Source organism: Acomys russatus, chromosome 32 (assembly GCF_903995435.1).
Source record: "Acomys russatus chromosome 32, mAcoRus1.1, whole genome shotgun sequence".
NCBI lineage: Eukaryota > Metazoa > Chordata > Mammalia > Rodentia > Muridae > Acomys > Acomys russatus.
The window spans coordinates 35843990-35865159 of record NC_067168.1 but is presented as its reverse complement, the minus strand read 5'-3'; the positions used below and the strand labels follow the sequence as shown (position 1 = coordinate 35865159).

The window sequence follows — 21170 nt, the reverse complement described above, 5'->3', positions numbered from 1 at the left end:
TTCAGTAGCTCTCTTGCCTCAGGACAGTGGAGTAGCAGTATGTTTAAATACAATGGCCATGAGTGCCATCAAATGCCTACAAAAAGAAATGGCTGGGAAACTTGCTCACTTTTACCTAGTGTTCCTAGGCTTCAACTAGTTTTAAAAAAAAAAAAGTATAAAAGTTAACCACCATCAACACAAAATATGCTATTTAAGACCTAATTTCAGCCAGACATGGAGGCACATGCCTTTCATCCTAGCACTCAGGAGGCAGAGGCAGGCAGATCTCTGTGAGTTCAAGGCCTGCCTGGTCTACAAAGTGAGTCTAGGACAGCCAGCTGTTACACAGAGAAACCCAGTCTTAAAAAAACAAAAACAAAAATCAAAAACAAACAAAAAAAAATTTCAGTGTTTAGTTAATAAAAACAAGAAAAAGAAAAGCTAACTCTCAAATTTTAACTACCTTAAAGACAGTATCGCATTTGCTTAATCCTTTCCAAAATATTCTATAAAAACAGTACTGCAAGGACATGAAAATGTGTACACAGGCTGCTGAAACAGCTTCTATAACCGTATCCCTCATTTTACAGACAGGCCAAAAAGAAAAAAAGAAAAAATAAGAGAGAAATGGGAAATCTGAAGTCTCATTTCCGATCACCAGCCTTCCTATACCACTGAATAAGAGTTCATAATAGAGCTGGGCAGTGGTGGTGCACGCCTTTAATCCCAGCACTTTGGAAGCAGAGGCAGGTGGATCGCTGTGAGTTCCGAAGCCAGCCTGGTCTACACAGCGAGTCCAGGACAGTCAAGGCTACACAGAGACACCCTGGCTCGAAAAACCAAAGAGTTCATGATAGCAGTCAGGAGGTAGACCACAAACAACAACAACAAACAAAAGAATTCACCTTATTTACTAAATGTCACACTCTTTGAGAAAAGTCCCCTCTAGCTGGGTGTGGTGGCACACACCTTTGATCCCAGTATTCAGGGAAGCAGAAGCAGGTGGATCTCTGAGTTCCAGGCCAGCCTAGTCTACAAAACAGCCACGGCTACACAGAGAAACCCTGTCTCCAAAAATTGAAAAAAAAGAAAAAAAAGAAAAGAAAAGAAAAAAAAAGGAAAAGTCCCCTCCACTCTGGTGCTGGTATCAACCCCAGGGTCCGGCATGTGCTGGGGAAACGTTCTTCCACTTAGCAAAAGCCAGAAGACAATCTTGAACGTCATTTTGCGGAACACCATCTACCTCTTTTGAGATGGGCTCTCACCAGCTTAGAAGGTCACCAATTAGGTTAGACAGGCTGGACAGTGAGCAATCCTTTTGCTTCTACAAGCAAATACACCCCACCTGGCTCAGCTTCTTTCCATTGGTTCTGAGGATCAAATTCAGGCCTTCAGGCATACAAGGCAAACACTTACTGAGTGAGCTATTTCTCAGGGTCTTCCTTTTCATGGAAAGGAATCTCTCTCCCTAGTTCTTTCCTTTTCTTACTTTACTTCCCACCCCACTCTCCCTTTAGACAAGGTCTCACTACATAGCCTTGGCTGGCCTGCAACTTGCTATATAGACCAGGCTGGATTAGAACTCATAAAATTAGCCTACCTCTGCCTCCTGAATGTTAGGGTTAAATGTGTGTGCCACCATATCTAATCGACTTATTTACTTCTGAAACAGGATATTACTGTGCAGCCTCCATTGGCCTGTAGCTCAGTGTCTTCCTGTTTTAAGCCTTCCGAGTGCTGGGGTTAGCCATAGTCACTATCACGCTTAGCACTGGCTCTCCACTTTAATGTTTTCTTAATCAGCAAAAAAAAAAAAAAAAAATTTTTTTTAATTGTTTAATATTTGAGACAGGGACTCATGAACATAGGAGGGCCTCAAATATACCTGTCCTTCAGGTTTTCACGGAACTCTTCCAGAACATTTATAAACTACATGGTAAAAAGCTCAACGAAGGAAGGAAGGAAGGAAGGAAGGAAGGAAGGAAGGAAGGAAGGAAGGAAGGAAGGGTGGGTACCCGTCACGGGTGATCAGCAGAGCAGGATGAACAATAAAATCGTCTCCTATAAAAGCACTATGGAGGAGTTTGAGAAGCCTGGTCCACATAGTTTGTTCCAGGATAGCCAGGGCTATGTAGTGAGATTCTATCTCAAAATAACAACAAATTATGCTAGTGGAAGATAGGTGGGTTCCTTCAGCAATGTTTCTCTATCATTTGCTCTGACCCCCTCCTATCATTAAAACAGCCATCAGCTACTCTCAAAAGCTGACACTCCCCTGCCTCAGGGCTGGGATCTGAGCCTCAGCCCAAGAAGTGGTGTAGAATGCCATTTGGGCATATAATTTGATGTTCTATTTTATTCAGATTAAATCTGATAAGAGTACATAGATTTCTGTGTCTGCTCACAAGGTGATTTCTATGACTCTTTGGCCAGATATACATGGCAAGCCTCCAAGGGATTTGGTACAGTCAGATTCACTGACAGATGTTTCTGTTTTTTGTGCCTGGGCTTGGTATTTAACCTCTTCAGAGCCTTGGGTTTTTGTATGCTCCATGGTTGGCTTCTCTGCATTCTCATTAGTTACCAAGGCAACACTATATTCCAGATTGACCAACTGTTCTGTTACTGTCTCCAGGAAACCATCCTAATAAATTATCATTACAATAGTCAGTAATTCTAATTACCACGGCTGATGAAACTCCTTACTAATATAAGCTGAAGGTTAAGAAGTTACAATCTCTTTTCTTACTTAGATATAATAATAGTTACATAAATCTACATTCAAAACCATATTTTACTGAATTTTAGAAACGTATCTTAGTACATGTTCAACTCAAGAACATTATGACTCTCCCTAATTAACATTCAAAAGTTGTGAAGTGAACAGACAGACTGAAAACACTGAAGTAGTCTGATTTATGTAAAACCAAAGCATTAAAATGAAGTAAATGAAAACCCTACCAAAAAACATAATTTTTTGACTCTTTTCAAGGACTCCTACAAAAGAAAAGGAAATGACCCAACTAACACCAGACAGCAACACAATCCATCATCCCCCCAATGACTTCCAGGGTGAAGTAAGATCCTCTGTCTATGGAGACATACATAGAGAATTCAGTAGTCTATGTTCTTTCCCCCAGTCTTAGCCTATAAGGCATGAGAAATTTCACTGGCTTCCTCAATGACTTTGGGGAGGGGGGGGCGGCAGCTGGGGGAGGTTGGAAGGTTTTGGTTTTGTTTTTCTCTTTTCTTTTCTTTCTTTCTTTTTTCTTTTTTTTAGTTTTTCCAGACAAGGTTTCTCTGTTTAGCCTTGGCTGTCTTAGACTTGCTTTGTAGACCAGGCTGCCCTCGAACTCACAGCCATCCGCCTGCCTCTGTTGGGATTAAAGGTGTGTGCCACCACCACCCGGCTTGTTTTTGTTTTTCAAGACAGGGTTTCAAGACAGGTGTAGCCCTGGCTGTCTGGGACTCACTTTGTAGACCAGGCTGGTCTTGAACTCACAGAGATCAACTTGTCTATGTGCAACACCACACTCAAATCTATCTACCTTTAGAGCACGGAAATAAAATAACTTCATTTGGTTATCTGCTGAATGAATTCAAGAAATACCAAGACACCTAAATAAATCACACTGTATGTCCACCATTTGCAAAGCAGCAGGCAGCATTAACTTGTGTGTAAACTTAAACAACCTCTACAGTTCACGATTGTGAATTTGCCCACAGCGAAGATGATCTTCCTTCAGTGGATATGTCACAGGAAAAATAGGAAAATCCCATTTACTGTTTCTCTTCATATTTAAATAAAATTAATGTGTCTACAACAGTGAAATTCAAAAGTTTATATCTACCATGTTTCCTGAATTGCCTAATCCTGTCAGCCAGAGAGTAAGAAAGGTGAAATACCATGAAGGACCCCTTAAACACGGCAGCTCAGTGATGGAGTGCTTGTGCTGCAAATGTGAAACCCACGCATCTATACTTAACATGGCAGAGGAAAAACAAACAGACTAGTATCCTTGTGAGGCACATAAACATAAAGCTTTATTCCAGTGTGCAGTACTGGCTGTATGTTCAGCCACACTTCACATCTGCTCACCCAGGCAATACAGAATGAACAACATTCAAAAACATATTTAGAGGTTCTCTTTCCTTGGCAAGTAGAGGCAGGAAGGCATCAGAGTTAAGGCCAATTTGGGCTGCAAGTAGAGGCTGTCAAGGAAGGCAAAACAGCAGGCACTACAGCACAAAGGAGGGCAGCCCTTTAAGAAAGGAGTATGAAATGGTTGCTTCTCTAGTTGTGAAATAGTAGCAACTCCTAAGATTACAAATCCTTTAAAAAAAAAAATCTGTTGAGCATATTTTATTTATGTACAAGGGCCTTCAAACTGTTAGAATTCTGGGTTTATAAATTACTTCAAGTTTCACACTAAGACAACTTCCTACCATAAACTGACATTCCCAGCTGCTGGCGAGCAGTTGATGAGCTCTAGCAAAGTGAAAGAAATGAAGCAAGAAAGGACACGGAGCAGGCTTCAGTATGGCAAAGGAAGGGCCTATCTATAGGGTCCCCAACTGTCCCACTCACAGCAACACCTCCCCCAAGTGTGTTGTCACTCAGCTCTGTTTGGTTTCCTAGGAAACAGCTAAGGAGAAGTATACAGTCTAACACCACATGAAACACCCTTCCAAACTGTGCTTCTCTTTACAAAAGAAAAGAGGGTATGTGCCATAAGAAGCCCTTTTTCAACACACTGAGCTCACGCTTCCTCATGAGCCTCCATAAATCCTTATCTTTCCTGCCTAGAAGAATAGGCATCATATGTAAAAAATAAAATCTGCTAAAGTTTTCCCAAACTTGACGGTGTGAAAATGTCAGAGAGAGAGAAAACAGGATGCAACAAGAAATATACTTACTTCCTCACTTCCAAAAAGGCCAAGGTTACAGGAGGTAATTCATTCATCCTCAATTCAAAAATATATAAAACTATGTATGCACTGGATACTAAGAAGAACACATCCGTAAATCAAACACAAACTTAGTGTGGAGACTGTTAGAGAAGGAAAGGCTTGGACTTTAGTCCTAAACAAAACCATACTAGATGTGGTTGCACAGGCCTTTAATGCCAGCATGCAAGAGAGGCAGCCAGATCTCTAGGCAAGCAAGCCAGGGCTACACACAGGGAGACTCAAAACCAACTAATATCATCCTTCATCTTTTTATTGGGAAGTACTTAAAATTTGTATGAAATTCTCCTGAAAAAGAATGAATCACACTTCAGAATTTAAGAAGACTTGGTTGGATTCAGAATCACCTTGAGAGCCTGGTATAAAATGGACAGTATCTTTGTGTATGTGTGTGGTGGTAGGGGGAGACAGAGATAGACACACAAGTTATTTTGGGTAACAGAAAGACAATATTCCCTCCTCAACATATGGTAAGCATTAGTTTCATTTATTGTGTTTGCACTCACGTATGCTACAGCATTTACATGGAGGTTAGAACAACCTGCAGGAGGAGTCCCTTCTCTCCTACCATGTAGGCCATGAAAATCAAGTTCAAGTCATCTGTCTCAGCAGCAAGTACCTTTATCTACTGAGCTATCATACCACCCAGCACTGTAAGATTGAAGTCTTTGTGCAATCCATTTGACTACCAAACAAATGGAGACAAGACAGGTGAGGATCAATAATCTGGAAGAAGGCAATTACTGATACTGACTCAAGAGTTAAGAGCAAAGGTAAAGCATGAATGCAGATTAAGACATGATGCCATGAGCCTGCAATCCCAGAATTGAGGAGACATAGGCTAACAGAGTTTCGGGCCTCCCAGTACTGGGAGCAGGAAGGTCCTTAAGTCCAAAGAACACCAGAGAAACCTGACTCTGGCCTGTCCTTTCAAAGGGAAGGATATATGACTTATTTTCTATCCAAAAAGCTGGGAACTGGAGGTGATTAGCCCCCTGGTGATCTACATTATCTGTTGGGCTAGACCATATAAGGCTCTCAGACCCAGGACCAGAGGTGGCTACTACTAATCTCAATGACCTTTACATTGCCTGTATAGCCAGGGGCTATCCCAGCCATGACTGGAGATACCTAATAGTATGAATGACCCTTACATTGTCTGTATAGGCAGAGGCTCCCCAAAGTTCCCACAACCAGGACAAGAATGGCCCAAGTGACTCCTTTGCTATCTGTATGACTGAGAAAGGCCAGCTCCTTCCTTAGCCCCTTAGGCTAGTACAGGTATCCTATCTCTAGAACCATTTTCTTGGAAGACATGTCATACACTTTGAGTTGAGTTTTGATGTAATTATGCTTCCTTTTCCCCCAATTTGTCCTGTTTGAATATGCTCACAATAAACCACCTAGCAAAGTCTGATCCAGTCTGACTAAGTCAAACTGATGTCAGGCAGGGAAACTGTGAAGAGGTGAGAATAAAAGCTCGGTTCAGTTTGACCCCTATCCCAGGACTACTGTAGTAAGACACTGCCTAAAAAATGAATGCAATTATGTATTTATGCACTGAGTTATAAACTTTTTGAAAAAGTGAGTTTTAAAAAGAAAGGTTTGTCCCAGATCTAGCCAATAGACAGGACATTCTCCACATTTGAATGAAGAGTAGGGTCTGACTTTCACATGAACTCTAGTGCCCTATATTTGACCACGTCCCCTGGATAGGGAGGCCTGGTGGCACTCAGAGGAAGGACAGCAGGTTACCAAGAAGAGACTTGATACCCTATGAGCATATACAGGGGGGAGGTAATCCCCCTCAGTCACAGTCATAGGGGAGGGGGGTAAGGGGAAAATGGGAGGGAGGGAGGAAAGGGAAGATGGGATAGCAATTGAGATGTAATATGAATAAATTAATAAAATATATTAAAAAAAGAAAGGTTTGTATCAGCAAGCATGTAATGTCTCATATGATATCAGAAAATATGCATATCATTATTCTTAAGCATAACTTCTTTGGAAGGACATGTATAATACTGTTAAGTCAGTTTTATCTGAAAAGGGAAAAATTGAAATGGAAGGAAAAGAATTAATTTTACTGCTTGTTCCTTTGTACCTTGTCCATGTGTTGTGTTAGTCAATTAAAAATTAATGACATTGGGGAGCTAGAGAGATGGGTACACTCTTAAATATAAAATAATAAATCTAAAAGGGGGGGAATCACAAGAAGTGGTGGCACTCACCCTCAAGACAGGGTTTCTCTGTGTAGCCTTGGCTGTCCTGGACTCGCTTTGTAAACCAGGCTGGCCTCGAACTCACAGGGATCCACCTGCCTCTGCCTTCTGCTGGCACTCACCTTTATTCCCAGCACTGGGGAGGCAGAGGCAGTCAGATCTCTGAGTTTGAGGCCAGCCTGGTCTACAAAGCAAGTCCAGGATAGCCAAGGCTACAGAGAAAAACCCTGTCTCCAAAAATAAACAAACGAAAAAAAGGTAAAATTTCTTGATCTTTCTTTTTTTTTGGGGGGGGGGGAAGGGGGGAGAGGGGAGAGGTGCTGTCTCATTGTATCCCAGACTAGCCTTGAACTCCTCATCCTCCTATCTTCATCTCCCAAATGCTGGCATTGTAGGTGTGACCCAGGGTGCCTAGCTCAGTATAAAATCTTTTAACTATTCAAAAGTGTCTATTGTTCTTAAGAGGTAGCAATTGGTAGAATTTAAAGAAGCAGCAATGAAAAAAAAAAAAAAAAAAGAAATGAATTTTACTCAATCCTCTTTTCACTCCCCTCAGAGCCACTCTGCAAGGAGTCCTAAACACGCGCACGCGCACACGCACACACACACAGCGTGGGCTGACCTGGCAGGGTCCAGGGAGTGTGGTGCAGGTTCTGACTAAGAATTCTTTGCAAACACTGAACATTTCTTTGGAATCCTGACTCAGTTCTTATAAAATTTACTTGATACCTTTTAATCACTGACAAAACTAAAGAACTGGCCTAGAAACCAAAACTTAAAAATGTGGTAGAGTCTGGGATGCTTTCTACACAGTGGTTTATTTCATTTCCTGCTTTACTAGATTAGCTAAGAGAAATAAGAGCAGAAGATGAGACTAGCATGTGCATCCTTTCATCACATCGCAAGTCCTCAACATCAGGGGCTCACTCATGCACAGCTCTCCCCACAAGGACATGCAGAGCACAATCTCAGCAAAAGTTGTTGTTCTTAAATGTTTCAAGTGAGTAGCTAGACCATGCAAACTGGTTAAGAAAGCACCATTTGGCTGCAAAAATCTTCCAAGGCAAGAAAGTTAGGTGCAGGGAAGTCATGTCTAAATGTGTACTGGGGGAGGGAGGGCCAGCACACATGATTAATCTCTAAATCTTTTTTTTTTTTTTAAAGATTTTGAGACAGGGTTTCTCTGTGTAGCCTTGGCTGTCCTGAACTCTCTTTGTTAGCGAGGTTGGCCTCAAACTCACAGAGATGAGCCTGCCTCTGCCTCCCCTGTGCTGGGATTAAAGGCGTGCACCACCATGCCCGGCATAATCTCTAATTCTTAAAAGAAATTCATCTTAAACTCACACTAATTATTTGACTTATTAGATAGAATTTTACCATCATAGGCAAAGTTTATGAACTGTTTGATGAACAGAAGCTATGTCCCAAACACTAATCTAATCCACATATAAATACTGAGAGATTGCTGCCAGCAACAAAACTGGTCAAACTAGCCTAGCCTACCTGGTACCTTGACAGATCATTTATCACTAAGAGAAACAAGAAGTCTGTGCCTACCAATGCTAGTCTGGTGCTTTAAGATTATTTTCATTTGATCCGAAAGAAATTTGGATATTTACTTCCACTAGCTCAAGATATTTATATAGCATAAATGAATAAACAAAGAAAAAGCCAAGTTTCATATAGTCAGCCAGACTACAATGTTTTTTTGTTTGGTTGTGTTTTTTTATTGTTGTGGTTTGGTTTGGTTTCTATGTGTAGCCCTGGCTGTCCTGGTCTCACTTTGTAGACTAGGTTGGCCTCAAACTACTGCGATCCAGTCGCCTCTGCCTCCTGAGGGCTAGGATTAAAGGCACTATGCCTGGTTGGGTTAAAGATTTATTTATTTATTTTACATATATGAGCGCTCTATCTACATGTACACCTGCATACAAGAAGAGGGCATTCAGATCCCACCATGGATGGTTGTAAGCCACCATGTGGTTGCTGGGAATTGAACTTATGACTTCTGGAAGAGGAGACAGTGCTTTTAACCACAGAGCCATCTCTCCAGCCCATGCTCCTGTAAATATTTACAACAAATAATGATTGATACTTAGCCTAACTTTACACATTGCAGTTGCAATGTAAGAAAATAAGGACTGCAATGGTCCCTGTTCCCCAACTTCCAATAAAACGCAAGATTCAGTGCTGCATTAAAAAGGCATGCAACCAAGTCACCAGTCTCCTCAAGCTGAACACAAGGCATGCTTTGGCTGAAAAAAAAAAAATGCTTAAGTAGCAGTTACAGGTTTTCATGCCAACAAACCAATGATCAACAAGGATGATTAGAGTCTGAATGGAACCAAGGCACAAGCTGTTTGCTTTTTTGATGCTGACTCAAAAGCCACGCGCGCACACACACACTACCCAAGGCAGGGTCATACCACTGGACTTGAGCTGCTTGGATCTCTCTCGTTCCTGACTTGCAGACTTCAGGAAATGTGGAGTAAGTCCTCGAGACTTGGTGGGTCTCATGTAACCTTTCACTGGCTCTGCCGTTCTGCCTTTATCTTCCTTCTTCCTTTCACCCAGCACCTTCAGTTCAGACAGCCCCATCATCTTCTGAGGTGCTTCGACCCCGATACCTTTGAACTCTGGGACTTGAGGATCCTTGTAAGCAGTCACCACTACTTTACTTTCCCCCTCAATGCTGCCACAGGAGACATCAGACTCAAGTTCCCTTGTTAGCGTGGCAACACATTGCAATTTTGTGACTTCACAAGATAGACTCATTTCTTTTAATTTATCCTTTTCATTTTCTAGAGTGATATCTACCTTCCTTTCTAAATTATCTAGACTCTTAAAATCTCTCTCTTTCTCATTTTGGTCCTCAGACAAACTGAATTTCTGTTCTTTACTTCTAAGAGGGTCAGGGTTTGGAACTGGGGCAGAGTCTTTCTCAGTTCTCTTCTCTTTCTTCACTAGAGATGCTGGCAAATCTCCATTGTCTGGATGTGTATCTAGGACTCTGACCTCTTCTGGCAGGCTCTGGCTTTCCGTGAGCACACCAGGAAGGAAGTGTCCTTTAGCTGGCTCTGTGGTGTGCTGGGCTGAATTCTTAGAGGGGCCATGCTGCTCTGACCCAGACTCTCCTACCTCCTGCCTTTCAGGGATTGTCCCTCCTTCATCCTTCCTGCAATCAGCAAGCTCACCCTTATTCTTAAGAGAGTATGCATGACTGCTAAACTTCCCTTGGGCATCTCCTGGGCTAGTAGAGGGCATAGCATCAGAGGGAGCCTTGGACCTTTCTGGACCTGGGACTCTGTCTTTGCTACATGAATCTTGGGCTAGTAATTTGGAATTCTGAGCTGGGAATTTTCTAGAAGTGTCTGGGAAGGAATCATCTTCCTTTACTACTTGAGGATTAGGACAGCGCAGTGTTTCACAGCCTGCTGATCCCGTAGCCTCTAGAGGAGCTGACTCATTCATCAGCCCTAATGGTACTCTCCCAGACGTAAATGTAATATTTCTATTTTCATCCATATATCCCATTCCTTCAATTTTGCAGTCTCCTGTGGTTTCCATGGGAATATGTATTTTTGTTGTATCTGTCTTAATTTCCAAAATGTGTTTCTCGGGAAAACTATTTTTAGCCTTTTTACATTTCCCATCATTACTCCTTTTATTAGGCTTGTCAGCCACTGCAGAGTGTCCCTTGGCTTTGTGGGTCTTGTTTTCCTCAGGTTCGACTGAGGGAACAAAACCTGTCCTCTGGATTGGGTCTTGGGAGCTCACATCTGCCACCCTGGTAGCTGGGTCAGTAGTAACAGCAGAACCTTGGACCACATTTGGTTTACTCTCCACAAGAGCCCCAAGGTCAACAGAACTAGACTCAACATTCCCACTCTTTTTGTCAGCAAATTCCACTGTGGGTGTGCATGATACATCCGAGAGCAGAGGATCGTGTGTTTTAGGGTAAAACTGCTCTAATTCTCTCTTTCTATAGGCAGCATTACCATCTTCACTCTCCTCCTCTTCACAAGGCTGGCTGACCACTTCCTCCTTGCCCTCCATTCTGCTAGGTTGTACAGAGTAATTATTTTTAAACTTTTTGTTTCTGCCTTCATTGCCGCTCTGTTTAGTCTTTTCAGAACTCCAGGGAGTTGACTCATGATCGGCCCAAGGACACTTGCCTTCCTTGCTCTGGTCACTGATGCTCTTATTTGTAACCTCAGTGCTTCTTTCTGTCCTAGCATCTGAAGTCTGGGTCAAGCTTGACCCAGTTTCCAAAGCCATCGACGGCTGCATGCTGCCTCCCACACCACCATCGGCCATCGCTCTGCCTACCCTCACCACTGCCTCAGTGACATCAGGAACAGGCCCTGGTTGCTTTGAAGAATCCAAGCCTAGCTCTCTTCTGGGAGACTCAGGACTCACTACTCCAGTTTCAGGGACTGGCTCACTAGGAAAAAGAATAGCTCTCCCTTCCTTCTCAGTCTTCAGAAGGAATGGCACCTCGGATCTGGCTCCTAACTTCCCAGAGCCTGCTCTGACTTTCCCAGAACCCCTTCCCTTCCGGCTTTTGCCATCACCTGTCATTCTCTTAAACAGCTCACCCTCTAGCCCAGGAGCCTGAACTAATTCTTGGTCTTTCAGCTCCTTAGAAGCAAACCGACCAGTTCCTTCTTTTTGTATTGGGGAGGTCTCTGGTTTTACTTCTGTAGCATCTCTGTCCGGAAACACCTGCAGTTTAGCCATTGTACTTTCACTATTCCCTTCTTGTAGAAGGTCTTCTAATGGATTGTTTGCTGTGGAAGTGAGGGTCAAGTTTGACAGCACTTTCTCTGCTGTAGGTTTGGGAACTATATTCCTAATCTCTTGGCCCAATATGGGGGAACAGCTCCCTAGCAGTTTTTCCACTTTGTGTGCATCGCTGTCTATGGGAGTTCCTTTCAAACTACATAGGCCCACTGTCCTGTTTGTCCCCACTAAAGGCTTCAGATGAGATACAGCCGAGGATTTGTGTTCCTCTTGCTGCAGCAAGTTCTTGTCTTGGTTCTCTGACACTGGACTGCTACCCCTGTGGTCTTCCTCTCCTCTCAGCGCCAGCTGGGCATTTACCATAGTTTCCGGAGGCTGATCTGGAAGTGAAGCAACCCTGTGACTCTCTGTACAGTCATGCTTCAAGACGTCTGTGGAATCAAGTCCATACTCTGTGCCCACAGTAGGAGCCTTGCTGGGGCCTGGTTTCAGGGACCCAGGAGCAACAGGCCGATCTTTGGGCTCATCTGCATTGTTATCACCCCAATGCTCAGTCTCAGCTCGGTACTGAGGATATCTCTTTTGCTTTGATTTCTTCCTCTTCTTCTTCATCATTGGCATTCTTTCTATATCCCTGGCTTCCTTGCCAAGATCTCTCTGGGGTACTAGGAATTCAGGACGAATAATTTTTCTTTGGTTCCCGTGCTCACCACAGGAAGATGTACCAGAGACCCAACCCAACTCAGAAAACGGGCAGGGGCCCAGCCTGGGATCAAGAATCTTCCATGAAGAAGAACCTTCCAGCAGCTCAGGAGGGACCCTGGCAGGCTTGGACCGGGCTGACCTGCGGTCACTGGGTCTGCAAACGTGTTTACCTTGTGAGGGAAGGGTACCTGCAATACATGAACTTGGCTAAAATTCTAAACAATAAATTCCTTGTTATTGTTTCTAAATATAAAGTTCAGTCTATTTTCACACCATCCATTCATTCACAAACACTGTTTCCAAATCTTCTTTTGTGCTTAGTTGGGTCTATCAAAGACATCTCAGGTCAAAATTGTTTCCAGATATACTTATAATAAATTAAAACATTTGAAATAATTGCCTTAAGATAGTTTAATAAACTGAGAAGATAAAAATAACACACCAAAAGCCTGACAAACTAGTAAAAAGCTCAACTGGATCAAAATGTAGAGTTCCTGAATGACAGAACAGTAAACATGTAGGAAACCAACTTTCTGTTTCAAGAAATGGAATGTACTAAAAGAAAACTGTGGTAATAATTACGAAAACACAAGCAAGAACTAAATAATGACCCGTCATCATCCCATCACCCCTAGTTGCAACATTCCAAGGACTTCTAACTTACCTGAACAAAGTTCAGAAGGCTGAATGCCTGATGTTTCCCTCTGCTCTAACTTCTCTAGTGGAGAACCTTCATCGACTGGCAAGTTAGACTCTTGGTCTGCAACTTTGACTGGTTCTAAAGGGAAGAGTAAAATTCATGTAAGTTTCAGAGAAATAGTATTTCAAACTAATTGGATATGAGAATGTTTACTCTGACACTAAAGAACAGAAAATGGGAGGGGCAACAGGAAGGCAGAGTCCATGGGAAACCCCTCCTCTTTTTTCCTTTTTTAAAATTAATTTTTATGTATCTTGGGTGGAGAAGCATGTGTGCCACAGCATGCATGTGGTCAGAGAACAGTGTGGCGGGTGGTTCTCCTCGCTCACAATGTGGGTCCCAGGAACTGAACTTAGGTTGTCAGGCTTCATAGCTAGTGCCTTTACATAAATAGGCATTTTTCCAGAGCTACTTCTATCTTTGTAGATAAAATAAGACAAAATCTAAAAAGCAAATGTGAGGACGATCCAATGGAAAAAAGATTTAATTAACGAGTAACAGAAAGAAAATGATGGCTGGGAAGCAGTATACCTAAGTAGAGGGGACAGGACTTGTTGCTAAGTGAGGGGAAGTTGGCTTTAGAAGACAGTTTAGCCATAAAACCAGGAGAAAGGTAAAGGCAGTGCATACAGATGCAAGTCACTATGTAGATAATGTAATGGTGGCCTATGAATCTTATCCTACTGGTTCCCTTGTCTGGAAGCAAAGCAAGGATGAACAAAGAATAAGACTAGCCATCAGAGGAAGGAGAGGGTGAGGACGCTGATTAGAAGGAATATGAGTGGACCTGCAAAGCAATGAGGCTGTGTTTTATCAGGAATACTTCTGTCCCCTAGTCTCTAGCTCAGCAGAGAGAATACTAAGAGAAAGCCAAAGCCTGTACCTGGTGAAATCATGCAAGGAGGTACTGCTGACTGTCCTTTGTGCTGCACAGACTCCAACTGGGAGTCTTCGCTCAGTGCTTCTTGGGTCTGTGAGGTTTCCTTGTCTTTAGTTTGAACTGGTGCTACTTCTGATTCCAAGGGTAGAATGGCATCCTTGGCTAGAGTCACCTCTGTTCCAGAGTGCAGAATGGCATTCTTAGCGAGGGGAGCCTCTGCTTCTGCAGGATGAACGTCCTTGATTGAGGCTACCTCTTTTTCTGAAAGTGGGACCACCTTGCTGAACTCAGTCACCTTGGTTTCTGGAAGTGTAACCACGTCCTTGCCCAGAGCCACTTGTGATTCTGGGAATGGAGCCATGTCTTTGACCATGCTCAATTTTGTTTCTGTGGGTGGAGTCATATCCTTGCCCAGGGTCATTTCTGTTTCTGGTGATGGAGTCACGTCCTTGCCCAGGGATCCTTCTGTTTCTAAGGGGAGTGCCACATCCTCTGTTTCTGAGGACAAGACTATCTCCTCAGCCACACGTATTTCTGTAGAGGACTCAACATCCTTTGCCAGTGGCACTTCTATTTCTGAGAGTGAAATCATGCCCTTGGCTGGGGCTAGCTCTGTTTCTTTGGGAAGTACCATGTTCTCAGGTGGTGCCAGGTCCATTTTTATTGGAGGTGTTGTTTCTGTTTCTTCGGGCAATGTCACAGCCTTGCCTGGGACCATTTCTGTTTCTGTGGGTGGTGTAAGATCCTGGGTTGAAGACACATCTGCTTCTGCAGGCAGTATGATGTCCTTAACAGAGACTGCTCCCACGGGTAGTTCCATGTCCTCAGCCAGGAACATATCTGATTCAATGGATGGCTGAATGACATTTGCCAATATGGCATCTGGTCTGGTGGTCTCTTCTGTGTCTTTAGCCAATGATACCTCTGTTTCTGTGCCTGGTGTCATGTCTGAGGATGGAGTCAGCTCAGTTTCTCTAGATGGCACCGCATCAGTGGTCTTCTGTTCTGTCGCCATTTCCAATGCTTTAGTTGGCAGCTGCTCTTTTTCTGATTCCACTTCTACTTCCTTGGAAAGCTCTGAGGAAATGAAGTTTAAACAATTTAGGACCTAGCAGGGCTGAAGAGATCGCTCAGAGATTAAGGGCACTAGATGTTCTTCCAGATGACCTGGATTCAATTCCTAGCAACCACATGGCACCTCAAAACTGTCTGTAACTGCAGCTCTAGAAGACCCAACACCCTCACACAGACGTACATACAGACAAACATCAATGCACATAAAATAAAAATAAATACAATTAAGGAAAAAAGGTCATTAAAAAATTTAGGGCCTAGTATTATCTATACATAACCCTGCATTTAAAAATTACTTTCTGGAAAAAAAAAATTACTTTCTGGGTCCAAGATGATGGCTGAGCAAGGAAAGGCACTTGCTGTAAAGCCTGATGGCCTGAGTTCAACCCCAGGACCCACATGGTGAAGGGGAGAACTGACTCCGAGGAGGCATCCCCTGATCTCCACATATACACACAGACTCAAACACATGTACTCACACACACACACACAGAAAGATTTTTTTTTTTTTTAAATTACTTTCTGGGCTGGAGAGATGACTCAGCAATTAAGAGCCATGACTACTCTTCCTAAAGACTTGGGCTCTATTACCAAGATGGATGGTGGTAGTGCACACCACCAGGAGGCAGAGGCAGGTAGACTTTTCTGAGTTCAAGGCCGGCCTGGTTCTGGTTACAAGACATCCAGAGGAGCTGTTGTTACAGAGAAACTCCCCCACCCACCCAAAACAAAAACAAAAACAAAAACACAAAAAAACAAAACAAAAAAAACCCCCCACGTACACAAAAGACAGGCAGACAGACTTTGGTTCTATTCCCAGCACCCACATGGTGGCTCACAAGCATCTGTAACTCCAGTTCGATGATGTTTTTCTGGCCTCTGTGGGCACCAGGAACACATATGATGCACTTGTATAGAAACAGATGAAACAGTCATATCAAAAAATTTGAAAGTCATAAAAAATTTAATAAATGAAAACTACTTTCTTAGGATACCAGAAATACTTGGCTTTTATGACTATCAACCTTTTGGGGGGGGGGGTGCGGGGGGTTGAGACATGGTTTTTTTGTGTAGCTCTGGCTATCCTGGAATTAGCTCTATAGATCAGGCTAGCCTTGAACGCACAAAGATGCACCTGCCTCTGCCTTAAAGGTGAGCACTACCACTGCCCAGCTGCAGAATTAATGTATGATGTCTGTCTTTGACAAACTCAACATTTAAAAGAGTAAAACAGAGGCTAGAGAGATGGTTCAGTGGTTGAAAGCACTATCTGCTCTTCCAAAGGCCCTGAGTTCAATTCTCGGCAACCTCATGGTGGGGCTCACAACCATCTATAATGAGATCTGATGCCCTCTTCTGGCCTGCATGTGTACAAGCAGACAGTACTTATCTACATTAAAATAAATAAATCTTTAAAACTAAATAAATAAATAAGAGTAATACAATGGTAAAAAGATAAGTCATTACTTCTTGGCCTTTTGGCTAAGATCAAGTGTACTAAGAACACAAGATACGGAGTAGACATGGACAAGAAAGAAAACACACATTTAAAGAAAAGAACACAGGTACATAATATTAAAAAGGCAACCTGGCAACTTGTGGTCATTACCTCTCATAGACGTCATGAAAGAATACACTGGCTCAGGTCTCCAGTTCTGGCATTTGGTAGGGTAAGGCAGGAGGAATGGCTCAAGGTCAAGGTCAGCACAGGTTACATCATCCCAGTGTTTAAAAGTCTACATCAACAAGGCATTGGGATGTATGTCTTTCATCAGAACACTCAAGAACCAGAAACAGGCACTCGGGAGGCAGAGGCAGGTGGAGTTCAAGGCCAGCCTGATCTATAAAGCGAGTCCAGGACAGCCAAGGCTACACAGAGAAACCTTGTCTCGAACCGGCCACCCCCAAGCAAACAAACAAAAAAAAATAACCAGAAGCAGACAGACCAAGTTTGAGGCCATCCTGGTCTACATAGTGAGTACCACCGTGGGTAGGATTCTGTGGTGAGACAGGTTTGCCTGTTTGTATCTGCGGTAAGCTGCTGAGAAAAGTGTGAGTGCTTTCCCTGATTACTGATGCCACAACCAATAACTGATAGTTTTCAATGATTTACCTGATGCTGGCTGTAGAGTTTCTACAATAACCTCTGGGGAAACGAAGGACTCTGAGTGTGCAGAGTTTCGGGTTTCCAGAGACCACTCCTGAGAAACAACAGCCACAGGAGCAACTGAGTCACAGGGAAGCATACCTAATATTGAAACACAGATTTAAATGTGGTCATCAGTGGGGGAAAAGGCATTTGATAGTTGATAGTTTAAATAAGTGACATGTGTTGTCAAGACACAAACCCAAAGAACAATAAAGCAGAGGTTTTCAGGTGGTGGTGGCCCACACCTTTAATCCCAGCACTTGGGAAGCAAAGGAAGGTGAATCTCTGTGAAGGGAAGCCAGCCTGGTCTAAAAATTCCAGGACAGTCAGGGATACACAGTAAAACCCTGTCTTGAAAAACCAAAACCATGTCGGGTGTTGTGGCACATGTCTTTAATCCCAGCACTCAAGAGGCAGACGCAGGTGGATCCCTGTGATTTGGAGGCCAGCCTGGTCTACCAAGTGAGTCCAGGATAGCCAAGGATAAACACAGAGAAACTCTGTCTTGAAAAGAAAAAAAGAAAAGAAAAGAAAAAACAAAATCAAACAAAACAAAACAAAACAAAACCAAAAAACTAGAGGTTTTAGAGGAAAGCCTGCTGGCATATTCTGTTTAAAGTTAATTATTGATTTTTAAAGATTTACTTATTTACTTCATTTGTTATATTTTTGAGATATAATGTCACTATACAGCCCTGGCTATTCTGGAACTCTCTACATAGATGAGGCTAACCTCAAACTCACAGAGAGCCACCTGCTGACGCCTTGTGCCATGATTAACAGTGTGTGCATGTGTTTCTGTATACAGGTTCCTGCAGAAGCCAGAGAGCGCACTAGATCCCCGGGAGCTCTAGTTACTTGTGATTGCGAGCCTCCTTGTGTGGGTGCTAGACCAAACTCTGGTCCTTTACTAAAAGGACAAGTGCTCTTAATACCTGAGCCACCTGCCGGGCGGTGGTGGCGCACGCCTTTAATTCCAGCACTTGGGAGGCAGAGGCAGGCGGATCGTTGTAAGTTCAAGGCCAGCCTGGACTACAAAGTGAATCCAGGACAGTCAAGGCTACACAGAGAAACCCTGTCTCAAAAACCCAAAACAAAACAAAAACAAAAAACAAAACAACAACAACAACAACAAACCTGAGCCACCTCTACAGTCCAGGTTTGAGATAAACTGTTTCCAAGCAGAATAGTATTAATACTATACCCCATAGCACCAGGAACCAATATTTATAGGTTTCTTTCTACTGGACATCACAAATATTTAGAATAGTGAAGACCGAGCACTCCCAACACCAATATCAGTGGAATATAGTAGATAGCAGATTATTGTGAGCCCTCATTCACAATATTCGAATCTGCCTTTATGAAAATGCCTAATAAACTACTAGCAAGTTGGCAAATACAGAGATTATGCTCTTCTATGTGAGACACAATATAAGATGGTCCAAGCCATTATCAACTATTTAATTTCTTTCTTTTTTGGGAGACAGAATCTCACTATGTGTCTAGGTTAGCCTTAAAACTCCTGAGCTCAGACGATGCTCCGGTTAGCTGGTACCACAGGGATATACCACCATATCCAGTGAGACTACCAGATCTTCATCATGATCATGAGAAGATAAATAGTCAAGGATTCAGGATCTTCAGTGCAGTGGGCTATTAAAAACTGTCTAGAAGTCAGGCATGGTGGCGCATGCCTTTAATCCCAGCACTCAGGAGGCAGAGGCAGGCAGATCTCTGTGAGTTCAAGGCCAGCCTGGCCTACAGAGCTAGATCCAGGACAGCCAAGGCTACACAGAGAAATCTTTCAGAAGGCTGGTCCTGAGTTCAGTTCCCAGCAATCACATGGTGGCTCACAATCATCTACAATGAGACCTGATAACCTCTTTTGGCCTGCAGGTGTACATGCAGGAGAACACTGTATCTATAATTAAAACAAAAACAAACGGTCTAGAAGCTGGGTGTTGTGGCACTTGCCTGTAATCCCAGCACTGAGACCTGGCTGTGACTGCAGTGCTTCATACACAGACCCCTGTGGCACCCATATATATTCAGTAGTTGGTAAGCAGAGGCAGAAGAATAAAAGAGGTAGTAATCCTTTCTACATAACAAGGAGGCGGCCAGCCTGGGATGCATGAGGTCTCACCTCAGTAACAAACTAGTAATAAAAAGCTGAGGGCTGGAGAGATGGCTCAGAGATTAAGAGCACCGATTACTCTTCTAAAAGTCCTGAGTTCAATTCCCAGCAACCACATGGTGGCTCACAAACACCTATAATGTGATAGGATGCCCTCATCTGGCCTGCAGGTGTACATGCAGGCAGAATATTGTATAAATAATAAATAAGATAAAATAAAATAAACACATTTTAAAAAAATAATAAAAATAAAAAATAAAAATCTGAGACTCAGGAAGTAGTTTCTTCTAGACATGAAAATTGAAGCCTGGATAAAGAATCTGACCATACTTTATAGGATTCAAGGTCTTCCCACCCCCAAGACAGGGTTTCTCTGTGTAGCCTAGACTCACTTTTTAGCCCACGCTGCCCTCAAACTCAGCAATCCGCCCACTTCTGCCTCCCCGGTGTAGGGAATAAAGGTGTGCACTACCACGTCCAGCAGGACTCAGGGTCTTATGAGCAGCTCAGATGTGAATTCTCTAATTTGCCACCAGAGGCCCGAGAAATCCTAACCCTTTCTGTCTGTCACTTCAAGGGCCTGTGTAATATGGTGTTTTAAAGCTATCTCTTAGTTCCATGAATACCTGCGCTCTGTGTGTGTGTGCGTATGTGCGCACGCACGCACATGCACATATAAATTCATGTTTCATAACTTTATATTAGTCTTCATCTGATGGCCCTATTAACTGGGAGGTGGAGAAAAGAGAATTATGAATTCAAAGCCATCCTTGGTTACAAAGCTAAATCCAGTCTAAGTAGAATTCTATATAGGACTTATCTCAAAAAAAGTTTTTTTCTCTTAATCATTTGTCATTTATTATATGGATCACAATACGATAAATGTTAGATCTAACATAATAAATTGAGCTGAAGCCATACCATAACTGTCTTCCAGAAGAGGATTCTGCCCTATGAACGCTGAAGCATTTGTGGGTTCACTGGAGTCAAAGAGCAGGTCTGCCAGGCCATCATCATGGTGCATCTTAAAGGGATCTAGAATGAAAAAGTAATCAAAGACACATCACAGTGAACACAAGTAGGAAGATAATTATCCTTACAGCCTATGAATGTTGATCTGTTACATTTGTATCTGCCAATAGTAAATTAAACAACATGACTACATATGACAAAGACAACAATTCACCAATTCATTTGTTACAATAAAATATAATCCATTGTTCTTGGCACACACCTTTAATCCCTGCACTCAGGAGGCAGAGGCAGGTGGATCACTGTGAGTTCAAGGCCAGCCTGGTCTACAGAGCGACTCCAGGACAGCCAAGCCTACAGAGAGAGACCCTGTCTGGGGGTTAGGAGGGAAGACTTCATGAAAGAACACTCAGTTCTAAAAAGTATAGCAGAAACTAAAAATTCAATATGCTAATAATAGACATACTTTTACGGTATTAAAACAAAAAGAAAATAGGGGATATGGAAATAGCTTTGTCAGCAAGCAATGTAAGCATCAACATCTCAGTTAGATTCCCCAGAACCCACAGAAGAAGTCTGGTATGGTAGTACATACTTTGTAATTTCATTGCTACATGGAGACACACACACACACACAC

General features: G+C 42.8%; 1 protein-coding gene across 4 annotated transcripts in view; it reads right to left on the bottom strand.

Moving 5' to 3' along the window:
• The window catches only part of Map4 (microtubule associated protein 4), a 130422-nt gene that overhangs the window by 32255 nt on the left and 76997 nt on the right, over positions 1–21170 (bottom strand). For 3 of the 4 annotated variants that reach the window (XM_051140315.1, XM_051140316.1, XM_051140317.1), the window contains exon 1: positions 9599–10089. In XM_051140315.1, coding sequence (XP_050996272.1) covers positions 9599–9947 — 349 coding nt within the window. In that variant the 5' untranslated portion in view covers positions 9948–10089. Of the gene's footprint in view, positions 1–6001; positions 6011–9598; positions 10090–13284; positions 13399–14203; positions 15278–17387; positions 17523–20481; positions 20596–21170 lie in introns of those variants that run through there. The other variant, XM_051140323.1, reaches the window with a different exon arrangement.